This window comes from Malus domestica, chromosome 16 (assembly GCF_042453785.1).
Source record: "Malus domestica chromosome 16, GDT2T_hap1".
In the NCBI taxonomy this organism is placed as follows: domain Eukaryota; kingdom Viridiplantae; phylum Streptophyta; class Magnoliopsida; order Rosales; family Rosaceae; genus Malus; species Malus domestica.
In genome coordinates this window covers 17,483,134-17,497,814 of record NC_091676.1, presented here as the reverse complement: position 1 = coordinate 17,497,814, position 14,681 = coordinate 17,483,134, and the positions used below count along the sequence as shown (strand labels likewise).

The 14,681-nt window shown below is 36.8% G+C and overlaps 2 protein-coding genes across 2 annotated transcripts; one reads left to right on the top strand and one right to left on the bottom strand.

Moving 5' to 3' along the window:
* The first annotated feature begins 755 nt into the window (after positions 1-755).
* On the top strand, positions 756-3,994 carry LOC103403955 (uncharacterized). Its single transcript, XM_070816229.1, has 4 exons — positions 756-807; positions 1,026-1,284; positions 1,540-1,755; positions 3,380-3,994. Exons 3-4 carry the CDS (start codon positions 1,564-1,566, stop codon positions 3,737-3,739), a joined length of 552 nt encoding a protein of 183 aa, XP_070672330.1. The 5' UTR covers positions 756-807; positions 1,026-1,284; positions 1,540-1,563; the 3' UTR covers positions 3,740-3,994.
* Positions 3,995-7,702, bottom strand: LOC103403956 (guanine nucleotide-binding protein subunit gamma 2-like). The gene is made up of 4 exons (XM_008342803.4): positions 6,975-7,702; positions 4,491-4,543; positions 4,337-4,381; positions 3,995-4,252 (listed from the first exon to the last, which is right to left on the bottom strand). The coding sequence occupies exons 1-4, from the start codon at positions 7,107-7,109 to the stop codon at positions 4,168-4,170; spliced, it is 318 nt and encodes a 105-aa protein (XP_008341025.1). The 5' UTR covers positions 7,110-7,702; the 3' UTR covers positions 3,995-4,167.
* Positions 7,703-14,681: the final 6,979 nt, after the last annotated feature.

The window sequence follows — 14,681 nt, the reverse complement described above, 5'->3', positions numbered from 1 at the left end:
AGTTCGATACTGCACCAAACGCCCGATTAATTTAGTCAGTACTATATGATGACTATTTATCCTATCCGACAGAAATAGTCAGTACAGTCCGAGTTGCCAAACGAGGCCTTATAGTGTTTCACGAGTTTCATGGTGTCGGTTTAGTGGTTTTTCAATATTTATCGGAATCTAAATATTTTTAGGTTAAAATGGTCACAAAATTAAATTAGGATAGTCTACATAATTTTTTTTAAGTTACTTCAAGAAAAAAATTATTTTAAATTCATTTTTTAATAATCTCGGGCTAAAATTTTAACTCAGAATAATTGGAGGAGAAAAACTATTTCTAGGTTAAAAATTTTAAATTTAACTAAAAGTTTGAGATGATCTTAATATAGATATTATCATTTGGTCAAAAAACAAGAAGTCGAGATTATCCAAAACTAAGGGTGAAATGATGGGATTCAATGCTACCTATTATTTACTACTGCGTTGATATTTTAGCCATTAAATTATAGGAAAATTAATGAAAATGGCTTGAAAACTTTGAGTTTTAATGACAAAGACAAAATAAAGGGTAAAGTGAATAGTACCAGGATTGATTTTTTAGTGTAAAAATGTAGTTTTTCGTTAAAATAAATAGTACCGGATGCTTTTCGTTAAAGTTTCTTAAATTATTTACATTTTAAACTTAACTATTTATTTCTCGTCTTTTTTTGTTTTTGAAATTATTTTTCGTATTATATAATGTTACATACTGATCAACACACGTCATTATGTTGTCCCAAAGAGCCGTGCGGCCTCCGACACCACTTCCTGAACGATTAAGTATTTTTGGTGGGTACTTCAACGACTAATTAAATATTTAAAGAAAATTAATGAAAATAATTTGAAAACTTTGAGTTTTAATGATAAAGATGAAATAAAAGGTAAAATGAATAGTACAGTATTGACTTTTCGTTAAATTAAAGAGTAGCGAGCGAGTTCTTTCGTTAAAGTTCCAATATTTAACTCTAAAGAGTAGCGAGCGAGTTCTTTCGTTGAAGTTCCCAATATTTAACTCTAAAGGCGCTTCCTTTATCGCCTTGTCGCAAACACCGCTAAGCTTTCCCCATACGGATCGCAAAATTTCTGAAACCCCAAAGCTTTTGGGCGGATTCCTGATCCAAACCCAAAATTAATCTCGGGGGTTTCTCTTGGTTCCAATCCTCCGCTTCCCGAACCATCGGTAACCGCCCTTCCCCGCCATCAACCGCCACCTCCTCCTCCTCCATCTTTCACCCTTCCGCCAATATCCAAATCCAGGTTCGATCGTTTTCCTTTCCACTTTTTTTAATTCTTGAAATGTTTCTGTTCATCGATCTGCTAATTTCGGATCGAAGCCACATTAGTTTGTCATCGCTTATTTTTTATTACTGTTTTTATTTTATTTTTAAATCTTGATTTGACCAAACCATCCAGAATTAACACAGAAATCAATATATTCATGTAATTTATTTGTTTTTAGATGTTTTTCGATTTAAAATTTTCTTTTGTTCTGATAAATATTGGGTGTTGTAGGGATTTTTGGGTTGGGGATAGAAGATGGGGGCATTCATTTCCAAGTTTTGGTTCATGTTGTTTCCTGCAAAAGAGTATAAGATAGTGGTAGTTGGGTTGGACAATGCTGGGAAGACCACTACTCTTTACAAATTACACTTGGGAGAGGTTGTCACTACGAACCCAACTGTAGGCAGCAACGTCGAAGAGCTTGTCTACAAGAACATTCGATTCGAGGTACCTTAGCCATTCCTCTCTCTTCTATGTTCTGTTTTTTTTTTAAATTTCGTTAACGAATGGTTATCCATTTTAGGATGTGTGGTCGAGCTGTGGAGGGGTCCTTTTATCTGTGTTTATTGAATTCTTGTTGTTTTCTAACAAGCTTTTTGTTAGACTTTTTAATACTGTATTTGGCTATTGATTTGAATTTCTCAGTTTCTTATTTTTGTTTTCTTCTCCTGATAGATATTTCTAGATAGCCATGCAGTTAATAGGGTTGTGTAAAGAAATCATCTTACCCAATTGTTTGGTTTCTTAATGGTGACTAGATGTATCTGTTACTTTCCCTCAATTGCCTGCCGTTCCCCTACTGCTATTGATAATCCTATCCATGGCAATGCCTTTGACATTTATCCCATATAATCACCCTCATCAAACCCATTTTGTTAATGGAGTTATAGTTCACTGCAGTATTAAGGGGAGGAAATTGTTCGGTGAAATTTGTTTCTTTTAAGATTATCGGTGTTGTATTGGGAGATTTACAGCAGCATGAGCTTTTAGCCCTTTCCACAAATCTTATCCTTTGCACAAATCTTATCTGAAGCATAATAGTAGTGGCCTCTTCGTGGTAACTTTCAAAGTTGATCATCTGTTCTAATAATGAAGAGGAATATTTTATTTTGGGTTGCAGAATTTTTTTAACCGGGCATACAATGTGGTCAATCATTTTGTGTCAAGTACTTTAATAGGAAGTATACCATGCTCGACACATTGAAAGGTTAAGAGTTAACCGGAAACACACCAGTTGTTTTATATGCTCTGAAAGCTCTCACAGTTTAGATATGTTTACCATGAGAGTACTTGACTTCAAGTGCTTGAACATTCTTTTGTGGAAGGATGATTAGAGTTGTTTTATGTTTTTGTTTAATATATTCATGGTCTTTATAAGAAATCATTCAGTTTCATTCTCGTTGTTTATAACAGTTTTGATATGATGAATTTATAGAGAATGAAGAAACTAATGTTATAACAGTTAGGATTAGGCGTAAATTTTACTTGGATTGTTTGTTCTTGTTGTTACTTTTTTTCATTTCAGTTTTATTCTAGTTACTTACTAGAGCCATGTGCGTGTGTGTGTCATCATTCGTACATCTAAAATGGCATAGATTTGATATATCTGGAGGATGTACTTTTGGACAGGCTAATTGTCCCTGCTGTGTTTCTGAAATATATGTCTTAACATGTCAAGCAACAATACGTCCAACTACACAGGAAGCATGAAATTTCAACATTACTTGCCAACTGAGCATGATAACTACGACTTTGCTGATGGCGATCAAAGAAGTGTAGAAAGGAATTGAATGTCGTCGTTAAAACTTAGAAGATAGTGACATCCTTCATGTATAGTGACATTGTTGGTCTGTGTCCAAGTCTTTTTAGCTCATTAAATATTTTGCGCTACCCCATTTAAATGATGCTTTACATCTCAGTTGGATCAAATGTTAGTCATGCTCTCAGTTTTCTCTTCCCTTGCCATTTTCATTTCATTCTCTCTCATTCAAGGCATTATATCATGCTTAAGTTTTCTTGGTGTTAGACGCTAAGATCTAAAGAAGATACCTGCAAATCATGTCAATGATAGGTATGGGATCTTGGTGGACAAGAAAGACTGAGGACTTCATGGGCAACATATTACCGTGGAACACATGCTATCATTGCGGTTATAGACAGTACGGATAGGGCCAGAATTTCAGTTATGAAAGATGAACTGTTGAGGTTGCTGGCGCATGAGGATCTTCAACATTCTGTTGTACTGGTTTTTGCCAATAAACAAGACCTCAAGGATGCAATGACCCCAGCAGAGATCACCGACACACTCTCTCTTCACAGCATCAAGAATCATGACTGGCACATCCAAGCCTGTTGTGCCCTCACAGGAGAAGGGCTGTATGATGGTCTAGGTTGGATTGCCCAGCACGTTACAGGGAAAGCGCCCACTTGAAGAAAGACGGAGAGCGAGAGAGGGAGATTTTTCATGTATCTGGGGTTTCAAGGCTAAGTGATGTATCAGTGTCAGTTGTGTATCATCAAAGCTATTTGCTCTGAGCAAATGTGTAGATCGTTCCCAATTTCAAATGCTTGAAGAATATTTTACCTTGTGAATCATTAGGCATTTCATTAAACAATACGAGATGCCTGAAAAATTGTAATGCTCTGCCTCTATTTTACCTTGTGAAAAATGGTTACATTATGCAAATTTGCCTTAAATTAAAGACACTCCCAAATTTCGCATTGCCATAAATTGTCATCTGCACAGTGAAACGTTTTGTGGAACATTTGCGGGTAACAGTAAAAACAAAATCTTTGAATGTCCTAATTGAAGCCTGTGTGAACAAACGACGATGGAAGCCTGGAACTCGGCAACAATAATCACAATATCCAGCATCTGCAACCTTTTGAGTCTTGGGGGCCTTCGAACCATCGATCCCAGAACGGATTAAGAGGGCCGTGTGTTCTGTCAATCGCAAGAAGATGAAAATCAGAAACGATGGGAAAGTTCAACGAAACACCGCAAAAAGAGGCAGAATAGAGGTGTTACATTGGGAGTAATGGATCAGGCCTTGTTTCCGCACTGTTTAGTATTCTGGAGCACAAACAAAAGTTGGTAAACATATTGATCACGTTCGAAAATAGCTTTCTGGATAAAAAAAAACAAAAAAAATCAAAATATTCTAAGTAGCTTTGGTGCTTACTCCTTGCATGCAGATGATGCCTTATCCATCTTTTCAAGTTGCTCCAGTTCTTCCTGCACAAACAAAATGAGGAGAAAAAAAATACATTCAGCAGCCTTCATAATGATGTCATGCTGATAAATCATGACAAACAAACACACACACAACAAGCTGCTGAATCCCTTTTTCGGGGTGCCTTTTGATTACCAAATCACATAACTAGATAATCGAAACTCCTGCCCAACAAAAAGAGAGGAAAACAAATAAAGCAATAACCATTATAAATCTCCAATTCCGAAGTAAACCTAATATGTAAAGTGTCACTAGATGCTTGCCATAAAAATTCGGGGTCGTGGGAGGCTGAAATGTGTCACTAGATGCTTGACAATGATGAGTGGTAGATAAGCTTTATTATAGAAACATTCGAGAAGCCAATAAGTGCCGAAAGAAATTTTTTTAACATAATCACATTTCAAAGTTATCTTAACAAGAAAAGTATGACACTGCAAGTTCATTGACATCCAACTTTTTGACCAGAACGTTTTCTATGCCTCACTCTTTCCTCAAGTTGCGCTACCCACATGGTGGAAGAGTGAGTCACGAAACTCAAACATCTTTAACCTTAGTTGCTTCCGAAGACAGAGGATATGGAGTTTCATTTCTTAAAAGAAGGTATGATTTGTAAGTCTCAAGAGCATGCGGCATCAATTGATATATGGAAAGATTAATTAGACCCCCTCTCAAACCAAAACTTGAAAATAACTCCAGACATGACTGTCCCACCAATATATGTGGTTGCTCGTCAAACCAAAATGATAGCAGCCAGTTTAACAACTTCTACCAATATATGTGGTTTCAAAAAACTTATCTGAAGCATAACGTTAACTGCAAGTCTGACAACTTTTAGCCACAGACAATGACACCAATAATAGCAGTTGCTCCTAGGTTAGTGGACGGAGTGTTCTAACAGTCAAAAGCCCAAAGAGGTTAAATATCCAAATATAAATGTGACAAATTCATAATTTTTCTACTCAGCACATGAGAAGCCATCTTTCCAAACACTCTGATACCATTTAATTAGCCTTTATCATTTTTACGAACTTCACAGCTGAAAAGTTGAAACTTAGGACTCAAGGTACTCTGAATGTTGGTAGATCTGGCCAAGTTGACTATTACAAACCTCTTGTTATTAATACAGCCCCAGGAAACTTTAAGATAGCACTGGAGATCGCTAGATTCAACTGAATGTTCTGCCGTTTAATTTTAAGCTATTTGACTACAGTTCTTCTCTTGTGATAAGTAGGTACTTACTATGTTGCTAACTTTTTTCAATTTTATTCTAGTTTTCAGTTATCAACAATATGATAGGTCATGCATTTTCACAAACATTTGCTTGAAACCTTATTCCGCAACACCCCTGGTCATCTTTTCAATCCAACAAAATTTTGTCTTCAAGAACAACTTAAAGACCAAAATCTTGTAGTCTTGCACCGCATTTTCAGTTATCAAAACAATTTGACAACAAGACAACCATCAAAAACATTAACTTCAGAGTTTGATGTAGAGGACTCAAATATGTATACAACACATGCCAAACAAATGAGGAAAGTATGCCGCTGTATAAAGTGTAAAGCTCAACGATTCACTTCTCAAAAGTTAAAAGTGAGCAAATAAAACTAAAATACACAGGTACACCTCTTAGCTGTAAAGATCATGCTTTCTTACCAACAAAATCAATCAGTTGTTCACAAGAAACATGTACTCACCCGTCTATTATCCCATTATTAATTTATTATCAAATTGCCCTTCTGCACATGTGATAAGGAACTATAACAACCGAGAAGGCAATCAACTATTCCCAAATGCAAACGTACATAATAACCGGACAACGACTAATAACTCCAAAAATTTCCAACTTTTGCAAAAAATATGGATAGAAAGTGGGTCACAGGGCGCAATCGGAAAACCTGACGAAGAGGGTCATATTAATCGAACAACAACCCTCATAAATTTGGGGTAACAATGAATAAGAGGGTCACATGGCTGCAATAGGCAAAGCTGAGAATACACTCCAAAGAGCGATGCATAAATTTCCCAAACTCTCACATTACACTACAGAACTAGGAAACCGAACCTACGGATTGATGAAACAGGACCACGATCTGGTAAACAATCAATTAAACCATTTCAAACTCTGCAACCATTTTAACACATTCACCACAAACCTAACAACTCTAATAAATGCATTTTTAATCCAATCCAATCCAATCCTAGATTCCATCATTGACTCTCTAAACCTTAAAACTCCAAACAAACAAACAGAAAATCCAGTGACCGTACAAATCCAGCAGCTAATTGAATTCATCCTTAAAAATTGGAAATTCTCACTATCTCACTGGCACATGCATCCAATCACGCTCAGAAACGACACATAAGACATCAAAATCCAACAACATAAGACGAACTCAAATTCCCACCATCACAGGTAAAAAGAATCACACTGACCTCTAAGAATCTAGTTTCTTGCTCGAGCCGCTTCAACTCGGCATGTATCCTGTGCTTCCCTCTGGTGTCGGCGGCGGACAAGGACTGCAGCCGTAGGGTTGTTGGGCTCAATGTTTCCGACCCATCCGATTGCATCGTATCGCAGAACCCACTAAAGCTTCAAACCGTCTAGCAAAAACCCAGTTGCAAAAACCAACATATACCACAAAGAAACAATTTGATCATCGAAGAAACGCCACTGGAGTGGAAACCAACGACAACCCAGAGATCTTCATGGACCCCACAACCAATTTCTCGCCAGAAACACAAAGCCCTTTTGCAAAGGAACGGATCTACTAGTTAAAGAGAAAGGGACAGAGACAGAGGGTTTTTGGGTTTGGCTGTTTTGGAAGGGAATGAAAGGGGAAAGGAAGCAGCTTTCTTTCTTTCTTTGTCTTTTGGTTGTTTGGTAGTGGAGGGAGTGTTGGATCAAAGCTGGTTTTCTTTTTTTCCGTGTTTTTTGTCCCTCTTTCTCTCTCTGCTTTTTACTCTCTCTCACCACTTTGAAGTCCAAGAAGGATATAGACTCATACAGATTCGTTACTTTGTTGTGCAGCCCCACGCGGTGTCTATATGCCCACTTTGCGCCCTGTAATCGTGGAAGTGCGCGCGCATGGTACTGTGGGCTTGGACAGGACACTATTTAGCTCTGGTGTGTTAGTACTAGAAAGTAGACGGGAAGAGAGTCCGTAGGAATCATTACTTGTTCGGTTGCTGCTGTCCTCAGAGACCAACTTACATGGAAATAGAACCCGTTTGTCGTTATTGTGGCGTTTTGATTACTAGATATTATGTGGTTGCAAATCTTTTTAACGTAAATTCTTCTTTTGTTGAGAGACATAAAATGGATTTTAAGATGGACATTTGTGAATTGTGATCGGTAAGTTTCTCTAGTGGTGGTGTAAGTTCCCTTATTATCAGTTATGACAATTTTATTGTGTGACGGTATGGTATAATGACACTGTGTTGCAAATTCACCTAATACAGAAGGAGATCTTAGGTCAAGTGTTTTTTTTTTTAATAGAAGGTCAAATGGTTAAGAGAAATTATTTTGCATTCAAGAGATTCGGATTTACCTCCTCCAATTTTTTTCTATAAAAATAAAAAATGAATTCACCTAATACATATGCAATTAATCGTACATTCCGGCACATTCACTTACTTCAAATAAGTATTTGACGGTGTATATGATGGCGAGGCAATTGAAGATTAAATTGAAAGGTGCAAATCCAACATCAAGATCCAAGCTTTTGCATATTCGGCCTCCAGTAACCTATTGGAGCCCATGAGAATGGCATCACTTGTTCAACTTAGGATTTGGCATGAGTTTCTTAGACCAAACTCTGTCATTTACTATGTTTTTGTAAACTTAAATTGGGTAAAGTCATGAGACCCGATTTGTGAACCCAGATCTTGGATCCATGATATGCTCAAATGATTACTGAGAAATATGTCAAATATACCTTGATAATTAGTCGTGAATCATCTACAATCTCTTTCTTGAGCAATTTGTAGACGAGGCGTCAATGTGGAGAAAATTAGGTTTTTCTCTCTAGCCTTGTTTCACGTTTGAACCATAATCCATATTTTTCCTTAATAACACATTTGGGGCGTGTTTGTTTGCCCTCGTTAAAGTTCACTGGATTGGACTACTTTGCTAAGACTACTAATCCCATGTTTGGTGCAAGCTGGACTAAACTTTAATGGGATTAAGTCGGACTCGTTTCGACTAAGAGCTTTGCTAAGTCGTCCTAGTGAGACCCCCAAAAAACCACGGGATTGCTAATCCCGTCTCCAACATCGTTTGCACACCTTTGTCGTCTGCAACTCCTACTCACTTACCCCTGTCCAGATCTGAAACCCACTACCACCCATTGAAATCTCAAAATTCAACATCTAAAATTCTCCCAAAAGCACATGCAGACGAATCTCCAGAACAAATTCAAAACAAAAACCTCAAAATCCAACATCTAAAATTCCCCCAAAAGCACATGCAGACGAATCTCCCGAACAAATTCAAAACAAAGACTCAAAATCAGCAGAAAATCCCGAGATTTTCCGAGAAAATCAGAGGAGGCGTTGGGTGGTGAACTTTGGTGAATCCTCTGCATAAGGAATAAAGGGAGAGGTTGGGGAGAGAGTGGATGGTGGAAAAGAGGAGATGGGAGGGAGATGGGTGGAGGAAAATAGAGAGATGTATACGAAGAGTAGGAGAGTGGAAGAGAAGTCTAAAAAATGGTGAACCAGATAAAAAGAGGGAAGAGGGGAGGGAGAGAGTAGCGGAGGAAAGTGGAATGGGTAACAGTGATATGCTTGGAAAAATAAAAATTGGCCATTAGATAGGTGTTTCTAGAAACAAGTAAAATGATAGATTAATAATAAAATATTAATAAATAGAGATTAAATAATATAGTATCTAAATTTAATAGTTATTCTGCTTTTTAGTCCGACACTGCACCAAACGTTTCACTAAATTAGTCCAGCTTAGTCTAGTCTAAGCCAGTCCAGTTTAGTTCCTGAAGCTAGTTCAGTCCGAGATATTCCGATACAACAAACACACCCTAGGTGAGCATGTGAGGCCAGGATAGGCCTAGGCCCCTTCTGCATCTCCATCATATATTTTACCAAATTGTTAAAACACCACATGTATTCAAATTGCTCAAAGAGCAATTGTTTTGAAAGCAAACTAATTTTGTTATGAAATAAGGTCCACTATATAATGTGTTGCCACCATATGTTTTTAACAATTAGTTTTCTGGTATAACTTTTTCAATACTAATGTCTCATGAAAGCTATAAAGATTCATCATTCTCTTTAGTTTATAATTATCTGTGCCAATGTAAGTACTAAGTAGCGTGTATTTCGTTTTATTTGAAAGTCCTGAGATTTAAATTTGACTCTCGCGGATAGCAAATTCGATAACAAATTATATTATGATAGGCCTAATGTGTCATTTAGCCCAAATCTCCCCTTAAAGCAGTTGAATCCACATAATAAAATTGGTCTCTATTGAATTTACATTAAGAATAGAGAAAATAATCTTTAATAAACAACTGATTGAATCACATTATTGCTAGCTCATTGTGAGGCTAAGCCCACCCTCTCCCCCTTAGTGTAGATAATATCGTTTGTTCAAAAAAAAACATTCATTTGACAACTAATTTAATCACGTTATTATCAGCGTGCGAAAGACATTTTTTATAACTGGTATTATCTCCTCTTAAGATGTTTTGAATGTGTTTAAAAATAGAGAAAATAATATTTAATGAACAACTGATTAAATCACATTATTGCTAGCCTATTGTAAGGTACTAATTATTAAAAATAAAATAAAAAAAACTATAACAAAAAAATTAAGCATTAAAAAACATTGTCAAAATGATGAAAATACCCCTACCACATTTGATGCATTATTTTGAGTTGCTTTTGAAGTTTTTGTTTGAGGGGGCATTTATGTTCAATTATTTTTTGGTGAAGCTTGTGACACCAAAAAACACTATTTATTGGGCCCTTGGTTTTATATATGAAGATAAAGTTGTTTCAAAATAAATATTCATGTCAATACAAAAATAAACCTGAATTTCCTCTCTTATATTTTGTTTAGTTATGGCCTAGCCTACAGGCCCTTCTTAGCCTCGATTTTTGGCTCCGCACTATATTAGACAGAAATGACTTGTATTCTTGCATGCTCATAATTAATTACCACCCTATCACGATAATATAATAGGAAATTAGGCCATTTCCAACCAAAAGGGCTAAATATAGACCCGTCCAAAATTATAGTTCTGCAAAATATTTTTTTAAAATGAACAGTGTCAGGCCATACTCATATATTATCTCCACTGAAGGGCCTAAAACATATCCCCCTTAATAATTTACTAGTTTTAAGTTTGTACTTTAAATTTATGGTTAATTTAATTAAACTATTTTTAAATCTAGCCGTTGAATTTGAATTAATTATTGCAATTGAGGATTGGACCCAAAAAAGAAGGCTAAGAGGGGCTACATTTGGCTAGTATGATGCCTCTTTGGCCAAATAATGGTCTGGGCTCAATAGAATTATAATCCAGCCTTCGGTTGGAGATAAGTTTTTGAACAAATCATGACCCTTTTTTTTCTTTTGAGCCTTTAGCCCTCTCTATTGAAGATGACCTTAGTCCTCGTAGTTTCACCAATAAGGTTGCTTCCAAAAATAATATTCATTAAACCAAATATATCACATGCATCGTATCATGGGCGTTACTCCATAATATTAAAATATTCTTGTAGTTTTTTCAACATTTTATGATATTTCAGTATTTTGTCGATTTCCTAATTCCTAATTCATTTTATATTTGTACTTCCACAGATTTTGGGCTAAGAGACATTGTACAAGTATCCTTTATGATGGCAAGGTTTATCTTTCATATTATTCAGTCAATAAAACTTTGAGATTTTATCATAGTTTTTAGTTTTGTTGTCGGTCAAAGTAAATTTTATTGAAAGAGCAAGTTAGTACAAGTAAGGATAGCTCAAAGAGAGAGTTCAAGATATTCAAGCACCAAAATGGTCTCTAAAATTGGCATAACTCATCAATTTGGTCCCTAAGATTTGAAATCGATAGAATTGGTCCATGAGTTTGTCCATCATCAACTATTTTAGTCATTCCATGAAAAATCTCTGTTAACTAAGGACCAAAATGACAAAAATACCCTCAATTTCGAAAACAATGTGCAAACTGATTTGAATTTTTTTGAGAGTATTCATTTCATCTTATTTAATTTCACGGAAGTACCAAAATGATTGACGGTGGACAAACTCAGATACCACTTCTATTGATTTTACGTTTCAAGGACCAAAGTGAGGAGTTATGGTAATCTCATAGACCATTTTGATTAAAAAGCCTAAAATAATTGATGTTGTTGATGCACAAAACCGGAGGTCTTGGAACAACGTAAATCCGACCGTGAATCTACAAGTAATGTAAATAACACAAGATGTATCGTGGTTCACCCCAAGGTTTGGGCTACGTCCACACTGATTATTGTATTTCTCTAAGAAGTGAGGGAGAGAGCCTCTGTAATGAGAAGGGATGTGAGAGGGGTGAGAAGGCTCCAGAAATGGCCTCCTCTAATTGTGAGGGTGATAGGTCCTTTTATAGAATAAGGACTCCTCACTTATTACATATTTGCCCATTCCTTTATCACATAATTACATTTAAGTCCCTTGAATATTTGTACGAGATCTAAATGCGAGGCCCTAAATATGGTATAAACAGTAGTCCCCCAAGTCTTCAGTCAAGAGAGTCTTTTGGCTGGAGACTTGAAATTCAGTCCATGTGTGGGCCGAAGTAACTAGATGTTGTCTTGAACTGATGTTCGATATGAGGTGGTGCTCAATTTGAAATGATGCTCAACTAGAAGTAGCATATGCTGCGAGGCTGCTCTGCTCGTGGCTTATGTTGTCTTGGTTGGCTCGGCTTGTGGCGTTGAAGGTGAGGGAGTTGATAGGAGCATATTTATGCGCCTTAGTTAGCTAGTTCTTTTGCATTTAAGTTGTTTTTCCTTAATCAAAGTAGTCTTTTAAGCTAGTTTTATGTGTTTTCAGGTTTTAAGGGCAAAGTATGCAAAGTGGTGCATTTTGGAGCCTTTTGGATCACAATTGAGCTTGGATTGGACATCACATACTTGGAGCCAAAATAATGGACGAAATTGAAGATTTGAAGATGATGATTCCTACTTGAACAAGGTTTCCTAGTTGAAGTAGGAAAGTGCCTAATTAAAGATGGAATCCTAGTTGACAAAGGTTTCCTAGTTGAAGTGGGATTCCTAGAATATTGAAGATTCCTACTCAAACAAGGTTTCCTACTTGAAGTAGGAAAGTTAAACCTAATTGGCCTTGAGTTTCAGCAACAAAGAAGTTTTCCAAGTCAAAGAAGGAAAAGGAGTCCTAAACACTTGAGGACACATTAACCTTATTCTAGAGGGATGCCGCACCTATTTCAGCAAGGGAACCCTTTTCCTTGCATAACAAGACCTTCTAGATGCTTTATCCCTTCACACCTATCTATGCCGCACCTATCCCTTTCTAGAAACCTATTTCCTTGCCTTGCAAGGCTTTCTAGAAGCCTTATCTTTCCTATCCTTATCTGCCGCACCCTTTTAGCCTATTCCCTTGTGAATTCTGATTTCTAAGCCTTTTTCCTTGTGGATTTGGGTTATCCAAGTCCATATCTGATTACCCTAGGGTTTTAGGTGCCTATATATACTCATATCTCAGCCCTAGCCGAACCACCACCTCTCATACACATCAATTCACGCCAGAAATCAGCCATTGCTCTCTGCCGTAGCCATCACTCACAATACTCCATAATTCCTGACCTAAACACCTTTGCCGCACCCCTCACCCATCCTAAACACTACTACCCCATTACATATCCATTCCTCCATACAACCACCATCTAAAACCTGTCCCTAGACCTTGTGCCGCAGCAAAGAGGATGAGGAGAAGCTTGGACGTGCATACCATTCAATTGTGGATTGCTGGACGTTTTAGGTGTTGTGTTTCCTTTGATTTCAATGTTAATTTCAATACTCTTTGTTTTGTAAGTATGAGCAACTAAACCCCCTTTGGCTAGGGGGATTCGAAACCATGTTTATGTTTGCTATATGATTTGATTACTTCTAATTGCGTTTCATAAGTTGTGAATTCGATTTACTTATCTATATGAATTAAAACTGATTTGTGTGTGTTGGTTGAGAGTGCACGCTTAATTTTCATGCATAAGTTTGATGCTAGGATATAAGGGAATTTCACCTAATCGTTATGAACTTATATTCGAAAGTAGTAAAGGTTGTTGATCACAATCGTGTTAAGTAAATTCTTGGCATAAGTTTCATGCAATTCATAGTAACAAGTGCCTCGCCAATGCTTATGATTTTCATAGAACTTAATGATCTTTGTTTGTATCTTTGTTATGCAATAAGGGCAAGGTGTCGAGGCACATTGTTGATAGGAGCATATTTATACGACTTAGTTAGCTTGTTTTCTTGCTTTTAATTAGCTAAACTATGATAATTATAGTGTTTAAAGTTATTTTCGTGCAATTTCAGGTTTTAGTGTCAAAGTATGCAAAAAGAAGCAATTTGGAACATTCTAGAGCATTTTTGGGCCAAGATTGGATTTTGCAAGCATGGAGGCATGAGGATGGACGAATTTGAAGACAAAAGAGGCTATGAACATGCTAAAAATCTGGTGAAACAAATACAAGTTGCAAGAAGGGATAAATTTCTAGAAGGATTGACCAAAACTTCACTCAAAACCAAGAAATTCTTCAATGCCGTGGGCATTGATTCACTTTCACCAGAAATTTGAGTGATGATGCAATGCTTAAATCACCATGACATGTGAGTGGATGATGCAATGCTTAACTCACCATGACATGTGAATGGATGACTCAATACCTAACCCACCAACAATTCCCACTCTTTGCCTTGCTCACCTACTCAATTCCACCAGAATTTTGTGTTAAACAAGTCCATCCTTTTCCTATAAATACCATGGCAACAACCTCATTCAAATCATCCAGAAATTAACCATTCTCCAAGCCTTCCCTTGCCTCTCCCTACATATCTAAACCTTCCCCATCCATTCCTCCATATAACCAACCATTCAACCACCATAACCACC